Consider the following 19075-nt stretch of genomic DNA (forward strand, 5'->3'; position numbering starts at 1 on the left):
CCTTTAAAATGCGTTTTTTTTTTTTTTTCAAGATTCATTTTTGAGCAACTTCTTGAGTTTGAGCATCATGTTTTTGGTAGTACTTCTGATAGCCCGATCGGGATGAAATTTGACCCACATATTCCTTAGCATGTGAACGGTGAAAGTATCTCCTTTAAAACTTGATATCGCCTGTATAATTATTACACACTTAGAGTAAGCTATTATTATAGGCTGAGGACTCGCATTACAATTTTATTCATCATCAAAGTGTTTTATACCCACTTTCTTCATAGTTATTTGCATTTAGCAGTTAATGTAGGGCAATATGAGCCGTTAATAGCTCAGAACCACAAAAGTTTTCAGGCATAAAAAGTTTGTCCAAAGCGAGCTATGCTTTACACATTGTCATGGCACAAAATGAAAACTATGCAACTTGCTATAAAAGTAATTACATACTTGAAATCGGCATAAACGCCTGTATATGCAGGAAAAATTTCATTGCCCTAGACTCGAGATTAATGCAACTTTTTCTGGACTGTATCTCCCCTCAACTGAGATCATGACGATGTTTCCATTTTTTTGCAGTACAATCGAGACTGACGAGTTCACGGCTTCCATTTTCAACATCTACCAAAAGGTTTGGGAAGCCGAGTTTCCCCAGGCAATATACCTTTACTGTTTTTCGTTTTCCTACTTACTGCATGCTTTATTAACATGTAGCTGATCCCACTGAGAATTGGGTCATTAGTACAGTATGACAGTATAGAAGTTGTATGGTATTACAGTTGGAAGTTTTACTCAGTGGGTATCTATCATTTTTTAAGGAACCCGCATCCGTAGCCTAGTGGTCGAGGAGCTGTGTTGCTAAGGTTGGGAATGCATGCTCTATTTTCAGCTATGGTGACTACGTTTTAATGGAAGTGAAATTCAATAATACCCATTTTAATATAAACAGATTCGTTTGACACCGACTTAAATACCTGATGTTTAGACTCAAACTAGCTGCTGCTTTGAGCGTGGGACTGGCCATTCCAGCAGGGTCACCTTAATAACTTTCCCTTTTTTCCACCCACAAAACATGCAGTAGCGGTTTGGAGACCTTCATCATGCAAAAATTGCAAGAGTGTAGTTTGATCATCTGAAATTCATCTCTGTTGTTTGTTTTTATTGAAGCCAGATCTCTAAGAATGGACATACAGCCAAATTTTTTTCAACTTCCAGGATCACGAATCCTGGGTCAATATTGCGGACATGTGTCTTCGAGCGGTCCTCTACCATTCTTTGCAGATTGATGTTGGGCAGATTTTTCCGTGATTGATGTGCCTTGGGATGTGCTTGCATTGTAATTTTAACTCCTCAAAGATTCTTTATCTTGTTGATTTTAAAAAATTCGCATTCAGAACAGACAATATTTTGAGCCCTTCACCGTGTCTTGTTGATAGTAAGATGGTCTTTTTGTCATTGAGGAAAGCGAACGATCCATTAAAAGCTAGCAGGAGAGATGTAATTTCTCCTTCTGTTCACTTTCGAATTAGTACTTCGCAACTACCGTAGACAGATGTTTTTCAAGTATTCACCTTTGAAGAAAGCCCGTGCGTACTTAGGCTCGGATCTAGTGATGCGGAACTATCAGTAAATGGACTATCGATACTATTGATAGCATATATATTCTTGAACTATTGATACTATAAAAAGCTATCGGTACTACTATAAATAAAAAATTAATATTATTGACAGTGCAGCATACCATCTGGAGTATCACAGCTTATAGTATAATCAGTAGTGCTGTGAATAATTATACTGCTGCTGGGCAGCGATATTGCCAAATCATCTGTGATTGCCTACAGTCAGTTATACTCAGTTTATTCAATTTATTAACATTATTTTGGCAACAGAAATTATTGCCAAAATCAAAATGCCAGAATATGTTTATAAATAAATTCACCTTCGAAAGTAACTAATTCCAGTTTGCATTTATTAGAATCTTAGCTTTTGATATATTTATTTTGAAATCACAATACGCAATATAAGTCTGAAGCCGTGCAGTTGCGCCACATGTATCGGGCTCCTTTCTGCTAAAGCTGGGGGGAAGTGGAGGTTGCGACTAAGAGTCACAACCCCCACTATAAATGAAAACCTATAAATGAAAAGTGAACCCCGCAACTGTCTGCATTAAAGTGGAACACCTCAGCGGTAGCTCATAAGGGAAGGTATAAGGAAGGATTAAAAAAGATAGAAAGAGAAGTGAAAAGTAGTCCGTGGACTGGCCCCAGTCGGCGTGGTCGTCAAAGAGAGGAGATCGTGAATAAAACAACCGCCAGTCACAAAATCCGCCGAGCGTCTCCTACTAAGGCTAAACAGTTGAGCTTATCATGTGTCACCAGTTATTCTGCTGAAGTAATGTAGGCATGTCAACTTTCTTGCCCTTCTGCCTACTTCTCCTGCTCTACCATATATTACCACACATGGGGATACAAGTTTCTGCTGCTATGAGTTCGCGTGGTTGATTTTGTGCTATTGACAGTACTATGAAACTTACTATTGAGAATGGTATCGATAGCTACTTCTACCATAGATAGCGTGATAGCGACTCAACTATCGATAGTCTCAATAGTACCATTGATAGTTCTTCATCACTATCAGGTGTACGTACTAGAACCCCAGTTATTCAAAATCAATGTAGGGTCTCCTATTACTGCATCTCTCAGTTATGCTGTAGACGCTCAGTAAACGAGAATATTTTACCTGGAACAACTATCTCTAATAAGATTGATTTTGTGCTTGAATTCTGGACCCCTGCTCCGCTCTTCCTTAGACAGAACTCCTATTAAATGGAACTCACTTTCCTTGTTTTTCAGGTTTCGTTTAAATAGACTGTTTGGGCATGTGAAACCCAAAAAGTTAAAATTCTTTACGCTGTGTCTGCAGAAACATATCCTTGCAGCAGTTAAGTATCAGAGTGCAAAAATGTAAGTTTATTTTGAACCTTGCATCTGCCTTCGATCTCAAAGCAGAGGCGAAGAAAGCGTCAAATTCAACGAAGAGCACAGGTTCGGTGTCTGTAGAAGGCAGTGGATATAAACGGGCGCACTCAGTGTCTTGCACATCTCCTAATAAGCTAGTCAGAAGAGCTTTGAACCACCAAACCACTTAGATGTCGCCTGCTTGCATGTCAGCCATTGTGTTTAGCAGTGGTAAGAGCGTGTGTTACTTTAAAACAAGCCATAATAGTTTATTTTTCTTGCGTGGACAACAGCTTCAAATTCTACTAAAACAAAGACAGGTACTTTTGTCACTGATACGACTACAGTGCTGTCTGAACAAAGTTCTGTTTGCCCCCAGCGTGGCAGATGGACCTGTGGTGTGAATTCTAAATGCGTCATGGCGCAGCAGGCGGCGCTGCCAGCGTGTTACAAACCGACATTTCTTCCCTGCCTCTGCCCCGCCAATGCAGGCGCAAAAGAAGGAGAGGAAAGGGGAACTGGTCCCCGAGTTGTTAGGACTTTCAGCAACACGCTTCGTCTCTGCGTCACTCCCGCGCCCCGACAGGCCCATGCATATGCAAGAGTGCTACTGCACAATGATGAACGTAGCAGTGACGTGTACCGACAATGAACGTGGCTATTGAGGGGTTTTACCCTGAGTGGAGTTGCCTGAAACAGTTCAGAGCCGCAGGAGGAGAGCTTCCTGATGTGAATGTACCATAGAAGCCCTTTGTGACACTCGCCAAGAAGTTGCAACACCTTTAAAGAAGATTCCTTCGTAGTCTAGGCTTTGGTGTCAAAAAGCAGAGCATGCATTCCTTACGCCTGGCACCCATATATCTCCATCTTTATTCTAGAAATCATTCGACACAGCAGATGCAATCCAAGCCTCTACAATTAGTAGGTGGAATGCCCCTGGCCCTCTAAAGCATTGCTTTCACTACCTTCTAGTTGAGTGCAGGTGCTCGACACACTGCTAACCGGGGCAATTTTCTCAACATATACATGACCAGAGAAATGTGTGAGCGAATACACCGCAGAAGTGTGACATGAGACATGCTGTTAACGTGCCTCTCTTTACAGTACGCTTCATTATAATTAGCCAGTGGACATTAGCACAAGGCGAATTGAACTTGTCGAGGGAAGAAAACAACACCTGAACACTATGACAAGATGCTACCTTTCAAGGAAGTTGGTCAGTGCATCTGCAGTACTCACAAATTCAAATGCTACTGCAAATTTATTAATATCACATCTGGTATGCTCAACAGCTTGAGATAATGACTCCATTTCGCTGTGAATCTAGTTTTTAAAGATAATGTTGGCTCTGATGTATGCATTCGAGTCAAAACTATGCCAAAATGACCTGAACTGAAGAGAGTGGAAATAACAATATCGGCACTACTTAGTCCCAAATTGTCTCACTTCCATTCATGAGTACTGTGCAATAGAAGTACAGCTGTTTTCCTACCTTCCCTTTGCTCAACATTCTTTCTGTGCCTGTCCTGCCTTTCTTAGTGTCTCATACAAGATTTTCTGTTGCGGAACAAAGCATTTGCTCCTTGAAGCCAGCTTCTCTCTTATTTATTGCCTATGCATTATTGCCTACGCAACACATGGGGACACAAATTCTCCAGCATGGAGAAAAAACATGAAAGCACCGTCACATCTTTTACTGGCTTGGTGTGACCCAAGGTGTAATTCAGTGGTGGTCTTGCCGATCTCTGTGCATGCTTCCAACTGGCATGGCGGCCAGGGAAGAACACCAAGAGCATGTCAAGGAACTAGAAGCTGTCTTTGTTTATGCACTGACAAGGCTATTTTGACCTGGTACTTTACATTTCAATGCCCTATCTCTTCAGACAGTGAATCCCGGCAGGTGATGTTTGTAAAAAAAAAGTAACACTACACATACTGAACAAATTTTATCGCTAACTCTCACATGCTTTCTGGTTCGTTCTCAATTTTACTAAGGCATGTACAGCCGTCAGCAGCTTTAACTCGAACGCTCCGATGCGTGGCCTCGGCTCACTTGAACTGAAGTCAGGACCACCACATGTTGAACATGAAATGCTTCCAGCAGTTAACAATGCATGTAGCGTGCGTCGGTTTCACTAGTAAATTTTCGTTTCCTGTCTGCGTTACCAGCGGGTTCAGTGCACTCACTTCGCACCCCGATTTCGTCACGTTTTGCTTATGCTATGTTATCCCGTGCGCCCATGGCATTCGTTGTTGTATACTTATCTCGACAATGAATCATTGCGTGTGACAGCTTACACACCTTACAAGTTTAAATTCAGAGCAAGGAATCACAACTATAGAAAGCAGAGCAAACACATGTTAATCGCGTCTGTAAAAGTTTCACAACAAATAAATCTAAAATGCGGTGGCGTTGATCATGTTTTGATTTAATAATTTTCATAGTCAATTGAACATGTCTCACAATCTAGAGTGTGCCTTTTTGTTCTTGAACATGTCTCACAATCTAGAGTGTGCCTTTTTGTTCGCTTCATGCTGCACGAAAGATGTCATCTTGGAGTGCAATGTTTGTGCATTTCTCAGCAAGAAAGACGCATGGATACAACGCACAGAAAGTAATTTTCGTGTGTAGTTATCGCATAAAAGTTTGAACCAGTTGCCATATTATAATGAAATCGTGGTTTTGGGATGCTAAATCCCAGATATTATTATCCGCACAAATGTTGCACTCCAAGGCCACATTCTCTGTGCACGGCAAACTGAGCAGGAAGGCACACTCTGAATTGCAAGAACAGTTCAATTCATGCTGTCTAAAAGTTATTGAATCAGAACATGAGCAACGCCACTGCAATTCAGATTTATTGTGCAACTTTTACAAATGCCTTGAACGTGCCTTTGTTCTGCTTTTTATACATGTGATTCTTTGTTGCGAATTCTAGCATGAAATGTGCGTAAGCTGTCCCACGCAATGGTTCATTGTCGAGATAGGTATAAGACAACGCCATTGGTGCACGCGATAATGCAACCACGAGCAAAATGTGGTAAAAACAGGGTGTGAAGTGAGTGCATTTGACCCTCCAGTCAGGCAGACTAGAAGCAGAAATTTACTAGAGAAACCTGCATGCGCTACATCTATCCTTAACTGCGGCAAGCATATCATTTTCAACACTTGGTGACGCTGACCTCAGTCCAAGCGAGCTAAAGCCAAACGTCGGTGTTTTCGAGTTAAAGGTGCTGATGGCTGTACATGTAGTATATGCCTTACATATGTACAGCTGAATATATGAGTGATGTGAGAGCTAATGCAGATATCTTTGTTCTGCAAATAACATTTGCTGTCAGAGTGAAAGTTCAGGGCTGCTACAGTTAAAGCTCATTATTTGAACTTCTTTAACTCAAACTTACAGGTAATTTGAACTGATGCCATGGTCGCAGCACAGCCCTGCGTTTTTCTATGGGGAAAACTCCTGATGATTCGAGTGCATTGGGATCTGCAACAGTTAATTCGAACTGGGAGCCCCCAGACTTTTGTCCCCCGTTGCAGAAATCGGCCTAGTCTGATCACATATCGGCTTAGAATGATCACCCAGTTACTGATTACTTTGATCTATACAAAACAAGTGTAGTGATTGATTTCCATGTGTGAGTTTATGGTTGTAAATGTTGTCTGGCTGCTGCTACTGTTGTATGGGCGGCACGGCCCAGTCATGCAGTGTTTGCCTTTAGCCATGTTTCTTTGGACAATTTCAGTCTTGTTCTAAATAAATCAGTGGCAAAGCACACTGGGCTCATGGTCCCGTCCCCCTCCCCCCTAAAAAAGAAATTCTGAAGTGTGAAATAACCATTTGCCTACCCGGCACCCACTTCAGATCAAAAAGAAGCCTTCTTCCCAAAATATTTTTGCCTACGCCCCTGAAACTAACTAAGTAAGAAAGACTAAATTTTGAAGACATTGGCTCCGCCATATAAATGAACGTATTTTGGAGCACAAATAGCTTCGTTTATTTCGGCATTAAGGCTCACTGCTCACATGATTTCAAGTCGCTGCTTGTTTCTGGCATATCAGTGACTGATTAATAAATTGTGTTCACTCTTAGAGCATGAACCTGATTTACAAAATTACCCGCCATAAATATGTAGTATTGCCTAATTTGCAAGAACAAGTCCAGAGACTGCTTCTCTAATTTTTCTTCGCATAGTGTGGCGCATTGTATCTTCATTCTAGCACCTGCCCACAAACTTGGACTCCGCTTTATTTAAACAACCTTATGGTACCCTTCAAGTTCGAAATTAATGAGCTTTTACTGTACAGAGAAATGCTGGCGTACCAAGGGGTGTTTAAACTCCCTGTAATATTGCTATTTTGTATTCATCTAATAGTTGCGCATAAAAAATGTGTGCATGAGGCGTAGTTTATTGTCCCCCCGCCCTTCTCATTCAAAAAAAATTTCTGGCTATGCTACTGCAGAGAAAGATATTGCCTCCGAATATGAAATCAGGTTCTTTATAATGGTGTAGTGTTTGAGAACAGGCATGATCGACTGGCAATTTTTTCATAACCTTGCCTACAGCCCCTCCACTTGTTCCATTGCCATAAACCTCGGCAGCACCGATAACATTGTTCATTTTGTTCCACGCATGTATCATATTGTCGGACTGCACTTCATTGTAAACAACTTGCAAATTTCGATTACGTCTCCAATGATAGTTTCACGTGGTCTTCATAACATAACACTTTAGCTACAGCATTTTTTTTGTTGAGCACAAGTTTGCAGATTCATTCCTGGTCATGCTGGTTGCCCTCTAAATGCGTTAGAATGAAGGCCTCTGTTGCACATAAAAAAATGCAGCATGGTCATAATATATTTCAAGTCCCCCCCTTTCCCGCTATGATGACTGTTATAATTGGTTGTAACTCTGTAGCGCGTAAAATCTAAAAAACGGGATTTTGTTTCCTGATGAATGCAGCCGATAAGCCTGGGCCTGCTGAGGAGCGACTACATGCTTGACCTCAAGTCAGGTGACACCAAGGAACTGCACGAGGCCCGCCCCAAGCAGGTGGAGGTGAACACCATTGCCTCCTCGTTTGGCGGAATCACACCTCCGCTCTATAAGTTGCAGAAGTATGCACTTCCATTTTTCTCTGTGGTGGTCTTGGGGCAGAGTGTTTGGCCAACATTCACTACAGGCACATTTTATTTGTCTAAAATAAGCTGGAGATAGGAAAAATAAATTTAAAAAAAAAAGAATGCATACCCATGCTGTCAACTCTCCCAATTTGCCCAAGACACTCTCGATTTTCTGCTCGTCTTCCCGATAGTCTGATTGTACTATTGCACCCAGAAATCACCTGATAAGCTGCCTCAATCCAACTTGAAAAAACAACAGAAAAACACTACCATGAAGCGAAAACCGGTGAAACATAGCTCAAAAGGTTCACTGGCCACTGCTGTTTCCTGTCATTCACTGGGCTCTTCTCCTTTCACCAGAAACATGCACACACCCCATCCGCTCACACTAATGGGCACGTCTCTCTTTTTATTGCTCAGTTCAAGGAGTGTACAATGACTGTAAAGAGGCTAAGTTCTTTCAGTCACACTGCAGGCCCTCTTCGAATGTTCTAAGGCCACATTCAGAGGGGCCGTATGCCGGACAATTCACCTTTTCCATTTTCCCGCGTTGCCCTCTGACGTTTTGGTAGGGTTTTGGTAGGGGCTAGGAGAACTGGCATTAGCTAGAACGAAGGCCTTCAAAACCTGAAGCCGTTTCGCTACTTTTATGCTAGAGAAGGGTGCATGTGCCTTTGCATCGTGGGAAAGGTGGATTGTGTCATCTGTTTTTTTTTCATGTTTTTTTCTTCTGCCCATCCTCCACTCTCGCGACAAGTCTCCTGATTTCAGAAGTTCCTAGGTTGGCAGGTGTAGGAATATGTTACAGTCAAGCCTCATTATAACAAAGTTGCATCTTACATGAAGTTCCTTGTAACAAAAAATTTCTTATAAAGCTATATGCCTAACACTGTATCGATTGCAAGAATATATTTCATTTACTTCATTATAACCGATATTTCGTTATATTGAGGTTTCAGTATATAATCATTGTTTAGTCAGGTCACGCATTGCCGAATTTCACAGGAACTGGTTATGACCATTGATAATCTACAAGTCAAGTGGTTTTCCTCAGTCCTCTATAAAATTCCTAGGGGAACCTAAACATGTGTTAAGTGGTTCTCCCTGTAATTCATGTACTTATGATGTTACGAAGCATCAGCAGTGACTTGATGGGTTGCCTGTTTGTCCATTTTGCTTTCCTCACATTTATACCACAATTACTGCAATAGACATAAAACGGAACATGGAACGTTCCCTATACCTTCCAGTTCCTTGGCTTCTTTATCTGCTGGTCTTCATCAAGGTTGTGTCAAAAAACAAGCCGCTAAATTGCCTTGTTTCATTCATCCATAGCAAGGGTCTCATTTAGGCAGACTTGATACCTTCAGGTTGTATGTCAAAACTGATTGCTCAGCTGCCAACTTGTGAAAAGATTGCATGCTACATGACAACAGCTGGCAGAAAAATAGTGTTGCACACTTTCTGCCATGGCTACATGCGGCACTGCCGTACAATCCGAAGTTTGCATGCAGAAAAATACCGAATAAAGTGGGCAGGAATATGACCGCCACTGTAGCTGGATCGGTAGAGCATCGGGCGCATTATCTGAAGGTTGCCGATTCGGTCCCTGCTGGTGGAAAGTTGTCTTTTGAACCCTTTACTTTCTTCATGTAGCTGTTTGAAAGCAGGGCTGGACAGTATCGAAGATGCATGTATCTTAGATACTATCTTAGTCCTTGGGTATTTTGTATCTGTATCATGATACATCTCGCAAAACAAGTATCTGTATTTTCAATACATTCAATAATGTATAGTGTGTCGTAAAATACCAAGTACTGCTATCGTAACACCACCGTGTGAAATCAGAGTCGCTGACTGAATACTGCTTGGGAAGCCGATACTGATACCACTAAGCCAAATCAGTATAACAAAGGATGTCACCATAACTGTATCCTTTGGCCAGAGTCCATCAGTAAGGGCAAGCAATGAGATGTGCGCATCCTTTTTGGTGAGGCAAAGCAACATGTCTAGACTTGTGCAGTATCGGCAGAAACCAACGTGTGAACATAGATGTTCACGCGCTTGCCCACGTGTCTTTTGTTTTCTCAAAGTTTTCCTTCTTAGTTTTCACAGCACCCAGACACTTATACAACAATGCGGGCAGTGATGATAACGCAAATCACGATACCTCTCTTTTGTTGGGTGCTTCGTTACGATATCTAAATCGTGGAGTTTCTTTGTTTTTCGTGGCTTTTACCAATCAGCGATTCGATGGATCACATGGATGTAAGTTTGATTTGTGACCTATGCGCAAATAAAGAAGGAAGTAAGCAATCAAAGAGAAAAGGAGGATGCAAGGAGGTTTACGCGAAAGACTTCTGGTTATGCGCAAATAAGGTTCCAACTATAGCAGGGTCAGTACCAATGCTAGATTTAATATAGTGAAAGAAGCGTTTTGCCTAACAGACGACAAGACGACAGCTTTGCGTACTCTGCCATTTTATTCCTGCTAACTCTATTCCAAGAACTCTTGAAATCATGGTGTGATTGTTAGCACAAGTGCTTTCTCAGTTGCCCTTCTCCTTTTCTTCCCTCCTGCCTTTGCTCTCTGTCTCCCCATCACGAGGGAGCATGCAGGTGGTGTGCCTTGATAGGTGGAAGTTGTCAGCCTGTTCCCTCACCATTTTGCTTGGTGTCCTGTGTTTTCTGTGGGTACAAACTAAATAATAATAGTAATAATTCCTTACATTTACTATAGGTTTCTGAATTATTGTTTTTTGGTCTTGGGACTTCAATGTATTCTCTAACGTGCTGCTAAAGTAAGTTGTGTGATTTATTGTTACTTCTGTTTTTTTTTATCGTTTACCGTTTATATTTCGCATGAGCTTACATTTCTGCCAAGGTGATTTGAGAAACAAATATGTCATTATGTGGGCGTGCACTGAGTATGCAGTACCAACGATTCTGCTTACTCCTAGGTAGAACGGCAAAATTAAGTTTGCATTGCAAAATGGAAATAATTAGGAGCCATCTTATGGATGCTAGGAAGAAGGCTCGAGAAACAGTCTTACTGAATGGTCTGTTTTTCTTATGAGCGTCCCGAAAAACCATTTTATGCAATGTTCCAAAGGCACTGGATTATTTTTTTATTTTCCTACTTTTATGCTTAACTTTACGCTCAATTGTCATTGCTATTTGTAGTGCCACCTGTATCGTGTTTCTATACTTATTCACTATAAATGTTTGATACATAACGGCTTTTCTATTTTAGTTACATTTGTTTTCCTTTTTTATGCCTCCCTATTTTTTTACCATTACTAATTACCGGGCAATTGGAGCTACTGGCAGCAATAGCGAGAATAGCGGTGTTGTCCTGTGGTAGCATAGGTAACTATGCTACAACGCACTTCAATTATTTTATTTTGGTGTGACCATGTTTAAAGCACAAAAAACTGTTATCACATCTTGACACAAGCAATGCCACAATGTCTTGAATCCTCAAGGTTGTCTGAGATTAATTTGTTAAGATTACGCGCTAATCCGGCTGCAGTGGCTGCATTTCAAAGGAGGCAAAATGCTTGAGGGGCATCTGCTTAGAATTAGTTGCAATTAAAGAACAACAGATGATCAAAATTTCTGTAGCCACAGACTACAACGTCCCTCATATTCATATTGTAATTATAGACATAAAAAACAACAATTGTTATTAAGATTATGTGCCGTATGTAAGTACTACTCTGGTTCATTCGGGAACCCAGCTAGCACCAGGAATAACGCAGGAACCGCGTGTCGAAGATTCACAAAAAAGACCATAGATGAAATTAGGATACTTCTGCTAAGATCAAACAGCGCCGGCTGAGCCCCTTGCGGCAACTATTACAACCTTGTCATTGTTATGTTACACTGCCACAACTCCATCTCCGTTGAACTCCCTTGAAGAGATTTACATTGACGGAGTTTAACAGAGTTTGTGGTGGCCGTGTGACAGCGGTATCAGGCAGTTAACAGCCACTATCTCCCGGGGCATGCCTAGCACATGCCGTGCAATGGCTACACCTGCTGTGTTTGTACGAATAGATTGTTTAACGACTTTCTAAGAAATATTGCCTGAAACAGCAAGTACCTGTTGTGCTGCTTAAGTACCCATTGCCATGACCATTATTTCCAAAGTGCACTTCTTTTTCTCATGCAGCAGCACACCACCAAAGTGATATTGTGGTGGCATAAGTGCTCTCACTAAAAATGACTCTAAATTTGCGAGTGTGACCAGTGTATAGCCTTGCATCACTCCAGTTGATGCTTCGCATACAACAGTTCTGCTTAAAGGGGTCCCCACAAATAAACGACGGAAAACATTTCTGGGATTCAAATGTCGAGAATACTTTTGATGTTTTCTCTCTTCTTTTGTGCCAACGAGCAACGCTGAAAGCTACACGCTGAAGTAAAACATGGGAGAAAAAAAATATCAACACGCACTATGACCTTAAGTGTGAGTGATGAAACTTAGTCGCTCTGTCCTATTGCTGTTCATTTGTTCGCTGGTGTGGCTACTCTGTGATGTTAGCAGGCTGTGGAGCGCAGCACTGGCACGTGGCAGCACCCTGATGCAAACAGTACATCTGATGCAAAGGCCGCTGTTGGCTTAAGTCAGCTGTGGGCCAGTAGCATGCTATCTGTTGTGTGACTCCAAAAACGAGATATAGGTAGCTCGGAAAAGAGTGAGAACGTGCCTCCATGTTCAAGGAAGGGACCTCAAAAAGTGGCAGCTTGGTGCTCCGTCTCTGAGCTCTTCTTGCCACACACAACTACAAGATTTTGCCGAGCTCTTCCTAGCTCTGTCTGCTTTTTGTTCAGTGTGTTTTCTCCCCGAGCGCAACAGATGGTTTGGAAACTTTTCAACCCCTTAACCATTTTGAATAAGCACAGCTCACCCTTTCCAAATTGTGTCCGTACCATTTTAAACAACGGTTTATCTGTTTGAAATATCTTTTTGTGAGTGTTTTGAGCAATACTTGCTTCTTTGTCAATTACCTTGCTTGTGTTGCTGTATAGCTGGCACTACTTGCATGGTAATTTATTTTAATCACCGTTTCGCATTCATTGCAACTTGTATTTAGAAAGCGTTGTTCTGTAAAAATGATGCATGCAGTTGTCGTGCATCATTAAAAAAAAAATCTGTGATCCCACTCCTGCGCCAAATGCACTAAAGCACGCCAAATCTGATTTACTGTGCCAATATTCTAATGACATCAATGAAAATTGCTCCAAGCTGCGCCAATGTCGGATCTGGGACTGTCAACGGCAATAGCCACGCTGGCAAGTCAATACGCATGTTGTCTCGGGACCACCAAAGTCGCAATCTCATACATATTTTATTACGCTGAATAAACAGCGGTCGCGCTTGCGTTCTAAAATTCACGATGCTATGTTTGGTGCCGACGCAACTCTGTTGTGCAAGTCCGCTTAACGGCGAAATGGGCTCTCCGCGGGCGCTTGACGTCTAGTACAATCGTTAGCGGGAAACTGTGGCAGCGATTCATCCGGTAGACGTCGTACGTTCCAGAAATGCTGCTGACGGCTCATTTGAAGAGTTGTGCAGCATGTAAAATATAAAGCAATTTTCACTAATGACTGTACGCATGCCGCCAGAATGTTTGTCATGTCTATTTCTGGACATGGCAATCTAATTTTCCGTGCTTTGCATCTGCAGCTGAACGTGTGAATGGTGGAAACGCGTTGACACTTTTCTTCTAATATACTTTATTCATGGATCATCATACAGAAGAGCTTTTTGTGATTCCTTCCACTAGCACATTCGTGTTTATAATCGCTGTGGCGGTAAAAGCCCCTAAAAGACCCTGTCCTTTTGGACTTGAGGTTGCTAGGGTCCGAATTAAAAATGTTCGCATGCTTTCTTTTTAAATGTCATCTCATTAGTAAAAGCATGCCTCCTGGTCAGAGCAGCCGCAATTCGGTTTTAACACGCGCAGCTATAGTAAGGCCATCACTGTGTCGGAAGGCCTGTGATGAGGCTCCGCCTTGTCACACGCCTACCTCTTGCTTTCTAGGGTCAATAGCTGACGGTTAAAAAAAAAATTGAACATTGCATCCATTGCTTCGTTTTGAAGGGAGGGGGGAGGAGAAGCTACTGCATCACTCGAAAGGTATAATGAGACTGCTCGTAAATGTTCTGTGCTACTAACCTCTGATTCGCGTTTAGATAACTGACAGCACGAAAACCGCTTCAGCATCTCAAGTGATGATTGTCCCTTTAGCCAATGTTCTTCTGAGCTACGCCATATCAGATCCAAAAGATAGAATTTGTTAGTTTCACTTACGCTCTTAGCAATGAATGCGATGCCAACAAATTGTATTTTTATACCAAATAATAAGGTTTGATGTCATCTGTAAGAAGCGCTAGCAGCGGGGTTGCCATTTTCTAGGACTGTGCCCTCGCCTTACTCTCAAAAAACTTGCTACACGCGCGTTGTTCGATATGCGCGACTTGGGTGACTAGAAACTCCTAGAACATCTCTTGAACGACGATGCACGTACAGATAGAATCAGACTTGTGTAAAGTGCCCTGCTGGCTGCTTCAGCTGGCGTTTTCTTTGAAAAATATCTAAAGAGAGACGCCGTAATAATACCAAACATGGTGATACTGCATGTTTGGCCATTGTGCTGTAATGTAAGCATCAACGGAAGCTTGTAGCTAATGTGAGATAGAATCTGCGGCCAACAACAGTGTTGACAGGCATGTTGATTTGATGATTTGTGGGGTTTAACGTCCCAAAACCACTATTTGATTATGAGAAACGCCGTTGTGGAGGGCTCCGGAAATTTCGACCACCTGGGGTTCTTTAACGTGCACCCAAATCTGAGTACACGGGCCTACAACATTTCCACCTCTATCGGAAATGCAGCCGCCACAGCCGGGATTTGATCCCGCGACCTGCGGGTCAGCAGCCGAGTACCATAGCCACTAGACCACCGTGGCGGGGCATCGACAGGCATGTGCTTTGCTGCTTTTACAAGTGTGATTTTATCGGTACAGCATGAATGGCACGTACAAATGGGGTGACGATGGTGTGGCCGCCTTGAGATCAAGGCTCAGTGCATACCCTTATATGGCCGCTCTAGAAAGCGAAGCACTTTTCCCACAGTCTGTTCATGTTGAGAGTACAAGGTAGAAGGGTATACCAGCCGTAAATAGCGCACGTGCCAGCCATCACACTCTTGATGTCAAAGTTCATAACGACCCCCCCCCCTTGGGTTCCTAGCTCCTTCCTGCTCCATGGACACAGGCAGCATGTACCTCTCTGCTTGAGTAACAATCGAGGGGAGGCCTGGCGCACAGAGTGATCTTATCGTATCCGCCTTCGGTGCAATGGAGATAAATTATGAGAATGCTGTTTCTTGGGCGAGTTGAAAGGTCGGCTCTTCTTACCTCTGGCCGCGTTCGTCGTCCCCGCTCACAAGCTTTTACCCGCATGGTACACCAACGATGCGCCGGGGGATGTTATCGATTTGGACATTACACAAAACATGACGGCCTGTGGCTTAGCCAAGGGAGAGGGAGCACATCGGGAACATGCCCCCCACCTCTGAAATTTTTTCGTCATGGCATATATATAGTGCACGATAACCTTTTGTCTGCCCCGCCCTCTCAGATGAAAGTGCGACCCCCCCCCCCCCCACCAATTTTTTTTAATTTCTGGCTACACCCTTGACAACAGCAAAACCAGTCAAGATTGTGTATGTAATTGCTATACCACTAAATAGAAAATGGCTCGTGCCCTCTAGTCGTCTTAGGCGTATGCATAAGGTACCCTGTGAAATTTCTTTTTTTTATGTACTGCTTTCTAGACACGGTAGGGGGTTTTTGGAGTACAGACAGAATGCCCTAGCCACATAAAATATCACTGCAAAAGGCAAATAAAGTTTGTTAAACTGTGTAGTTTCAGCATAGAGATTAGTGTCGGAGGAGGTTGGCTTTCTGAGACTACCTACATGTCGTCATGTTACACCTACCAGTCTAATCGGTCATGAAGGAAAATAACCTTTCTTTATTCTTGAAGTCATCTTTGGGAAATGCAGTTGGGATTGTGCGAGTCTCTAGCTCTAGCATTGTGCATCACAGCGTTTGTCTACCATATCTTCTGATCACGACATAAGTGTATTTATATTGTAATTTCATGGCGTACAATTTTATTCAACCAGTCTTCTGTTTATTTGCTACGAAAATAATCACTGAACAAGTTTTGCCAGAATTCTCAACAGCATGACACCATTATTCTTTCATCATCGGTTGAAGTAGGGAGTGCTTCTAAGATGATTGGCTTCATTAAATTTGCAATGAATTTAAATATTTCTAGCTCTTCACCAGAGCCTAGAAATAATTTTTTCATCTCCTTGAATGTAAATCCAACTTGCTTCTGCTCCAGGATTTGAAGTTAGCTGCTACAGATTGCTTCAAAATGGAACATTTTGCTATTCTAAAGTGCTCCGAATTGAAAAGTTTTGCTGTGCCAAAATACTTCAAAATGAAAATTTTGCTGCTCGAAAAATTACTACAAATCGGAAGACCTCGGTAGAAAACTTTTCGTCATCATACAGCTAATTCAAGCACTAATTATTTAGATGTCGAAGTTTACTTTGTTGAGCTGAGTCATTAGACTTTTTATATTTGCCAGTTTTTTTATGATGATATTATTTTGTGAATCATCAGAGGCAATAATACGTCATGGGACAATAAACTTCGTTGCACTAGCTTTATTTAATATATGCCAGATTTCTTTTCCTGAATCAAAATATGTTTTTTAGAAGCAATATATTTTATATTAAAATAAAAAAATATACATTTCTAAGCAAAATATTTATTAAAAAATGAGACGGTTAAGGGGATAAAGGTCGGATGGTTCATTTCCGATGAAGAAAGTGGTACTATCAATTATGCCCTGTTTCATATTCTTGGCGACCGTCTGCATGGAGTTCTGAACACCTCGCATATGTGCTCTTCATTACAGTATTGAAAAATTGCTTTGCAGAACGCTAATTTAATACTAACTCTATGCGGCATTGTTGTTCCTGATACATTTGTTACTTTTTCAACAGGTACACAATGAGCAACCTGGGTGTCGTGGCTACAGAAGTGGAGGTGAGCATCTGTGACATCGGTAACCATAGACTGGTGAGGTCAAGGCAGTAAATCTCCTCAGGCAGGTCTTCAAGACTTTATCGAAGATAGAAAATGGAATTACTTCACAAATTTGTTCACACAAGTGCAGCACAAGCTAATGCTAGTGGCATTAAATCAGTGGCATTAAGTGCAGTGAGCACTTGCATGCATGTACACTACACGTACAGTGCTCATGGGTTGGTGCGCAACATGAAAACTTCAAATGTAACTACTGGTGTGTGCAAGTGCTCAAAATAATTGCTGTATTGCTATAATCTGGCCACAATAAGCCTGACGGCCATGATGTAAGTGCAGTGCCAAATTATTACACCAGTGGGTGCAAGCTGAACAGGGCGGCAGTGAAAGTACGAGCATTGTACATGCGTATGTCACTTGCTGCCTGAGGGCAGCGTCGCATCTTCTCAGTCTTAAATACTTAACACATTAGACATAAGCACACTCACCATCCCTAGAACGCACTGCTGACCCTTGCATGTGATTTTCCCTTTCACTACAAATAAATGTATTGACTGAATGAAATTTGTTTGCCAGTTACCAATACTGAAGTTGTTTCCTTAAATTTGTTTGCTCAGTTGCCAGGATCCAAATGATATTCTGCACCTACCCTTGTTTGTGTCTTTACAGCTGCTTCAACTTAGTCGCAATGAAAGTCACATGTCAGTTAAAACGAATGCAAAACTTCCTCCACAGTCAAACACTTCTGCAATGAAATCGATGGGCCGTACTAGTGGGGAAATTCATGATAGATTTGTAATGTCTTGCCCACCAGCCTAATTGTAAGAATGTCATACAAGGTAGTGAAAGGTGCATTTGAAATGAACACCAGGTTCTTGTACTTCAGTGAAGTAGCCCTTGCAAAATTGTTGATCTGTCATGTGGCAATCTCTAGTTAGCATTCCTTCCCCACCCAGTTGAAACGCTGAAACTTTAAATCTAATATCTGGGGTTTAATGTTTCAAAATAACAATATGGTTATGAGATGCCTTATTGAAGGGTTCTGGCAATATTGACCATCTGGTGTTCATTAATGTGCACAGACATCGTACAGTACATCGACCTCTACCGTTTCACCTCCATCATGATGCGACCGCCACGGCCGGGATCGAATTCGTGGCCTCCAGATCAGCAGCCGAGCATCTTAACTACTACACCACTGCAGCCGACAGTGCTGAAAGTTTGTCAGAGCTGGAATAGCTGAGGGAAATTTGATTGTTGTGAACAGACTACTTCGCTCAAACCTCGATATAACAAACCCGGTTATAACGAAATATCAGTTATAATAAAGTAAATGAAAAATAGTCTTGCAATAGATATATCTTTAAAAATAAACCTTTATAACAAATTTTCGAATACAACGAACTGATTTTCGTATAATACGGTCGAACCCCGCTGCAACGAATGTCACTACAACGAAATTCCCGTTACAACTAAAAATTCACGGTTCCCCGTCAGCACTCCATAAGAGTCAATGTATAAGTATTGTTGCCACAACGAACACTTTTTCTTTTGTCGTCCCACTTCTAAGTAATTTCACAATGCGATTCCAGGCTCAGATATTTATAGCTATACAGTAAACCCAATCTTTAACATTTTGATGCATTTTTAGAACCTGAAAACACGTCGACGAACTCTAAAACACGCGTTGGTACCACCAGAAACCACAGCTGTTCAGCAAGCATAGGCGCCGTCATTGCTTAATAGCGATGGCATGTCCATGCTTGCTGTGGTTTCTGGTGGTGCCAACGCGTGTTTTAGATTTGTCGTTGTATGTTCAGGTTCTGAAAATGCATCAAAATGTTAAAGATTGGGTTTACTGTATA

The 19075-nt window shown here is 41.8% G+C and overlaps 1 protein-coding gene across 5 annotated transcripts in view; it reads left to right on the forward strand.

The window, feature by feature from the left end:
* LOC119178623 (glutathione synthetase) overlaps window positions 1-19075 on the forward strand; it is a 141311-nt gene that overhangs the window by 14618 nt on the left and 107618 nt on the right. For 4 of the 5 annotated variants that reach the window (XR_012888752.1, XM_075883272.1, XM_037429844.2 and 1 more), the window contains 3 exons: window positions 568-643; window positions 7914-8068; window positions 17171-17213. Coding sequence is in view for 4 of the 5 variants with exons in the window: in XM_075883272.1 (XP_075739387.1) it covers window positions 568-643; window positions 7914-8068; window positions 17171-17213 (274 nt within the window). In the remaining variant the exon portion in view is untranslated. The remainder of the gene's footprint in view (window positions 1-567; window positions 644-7913; window positions 8069-17170; window positions 17214-19075) is intronic. The other variant, XM_037429842.2, reaches the window with a different exon arrangement.

This window comes from Rhipicephalus microplus, chromosome 1 (genome assembly GCF_043290135.1).
Source record: "Rhipicephalus microplus isolate Deutch F79 chromosome 1, USDA_Rmic, whole genome shotgun sequence".
Classification (NCBI taxonomy): Eukaryota; Metazoa; Arthropoda; class Arachnida; order Ixodida; family Ixodidae; genus Rhipicephalus; species Rhipicephalus microplus.